General features: G+C 30.4%; 1 protein-coding gene across 1 annotated transcript; it reads left to right on the forward strand.

The window, feature by feature from the left end:
• Positions 1-245: 245 nt before the first annotated feature.
• LOC103311713 lies at positions 246-809 on the forward strand (the record flags this gene model as incomplete). Its single annotated transcript, XM_008191411.1, has 1 exon — positions 246-809. A coding segment is annotated over exon 1 (564 nt), but the record flags the coding sequence as incomplete, so codon positions are not given.
• Between the last annotated feature and the right edge of the window lie 235 nt (positions 810-1,044).

A 1,044-nucleotide genomic window follows, 5' to 3' on the forward strand; every position in this document is an offset into this window, starting at 1 on the left:
TCACAATAATAAATAAACAACTCAGAACTACTACATCAGAACTATGAACTAGCACACGTAAATATTGGGTCGACTTTGTGAAAACAAATAGATAAGCATAATAGTAACACTGATTAATATTACAATGTTAATAAATACTATTTATTATACAAGTAGTTACGTTGTTTATTGATTTTCAGAGTATAACAAATTACTTTTCCGAAATGTTTTCACTATGAAGATCGGAGAGTAAACATTTAAGCATAATGACATTTTCCAGAGCTCGAGTTATTTCTTCATTTGATTACAACCTTAATGGTGAAACACTTCTTCGGACTATGGGGGCTATTAAAGACCTCGGTATTTATTTCGATCCTAAACTTAAATTTGACAGTCATATTACCAACATTGTTAACAGGTCAAATAAAATCCTTGGTTTTATCCGTCGTAATTGTGCTGATTTTGATGATTCATTAGCTTTAAAGTCTATTTACTGTAGCTTGGTACGCTCTATTTGTGAATATGGCTCAATAATATGGTCTCCATATCAATCGGGTCATAAGCAAATCATTGAAAAAATTCAACAAAAATTCCTACGTTTCCTTTCATTTAAATGTTCCATAATCAGAGAACCTCATTCTTCATATACTCCACTACTAACAATTCTCAACCTCGAAACACTTGAACAACGTCGACTGCGATTAGATTTGTACTTTTCGTATAAACTTTTTTCAGGAAATATAGACTGTCCTGAGTTCCTAAGTCGCTTCTCCTTCCATACCCCTATTCGTAACTCCCGGTCTAAAAACACTTTCTATCTAAACACAGAAGTAACTAATTACGCAAGCAATACTCCCCATCATAGAATTATGAAAACTATAAATAAATTAAATATCGATCTGTTCATATCACCAAACTTCAACTCATTCAAAAATTATTTTAATTCCTTACTTGTTAATTCATAGCTATAAGTATGTTAAATAATATGTATGTATAATAATTAATATTGTACCTTTTTTGTTTTTCTCTATAATTATTCTGTTATGTATATTACTTTACGATCGA

Source organism: Acyrthosiphon pisum, unplaced genomic scaffold (assembly GCF_005508785.2).
Source record: "Acyrthosiphon pisum isolate AL4f unplaced genomic scaffold, pea_aphid_22Mar2018_4r6ur Scaffold_15673;HRSCAF=16332, whole genome shotgun sequence".
Classification (NCBI taxonomy): Eukaryota; Metazoa; Arthropoda; class Insecta; order Hemiptera; family Aphididae; genus Acyrthosiphon; species Acyrthosiphon pisum.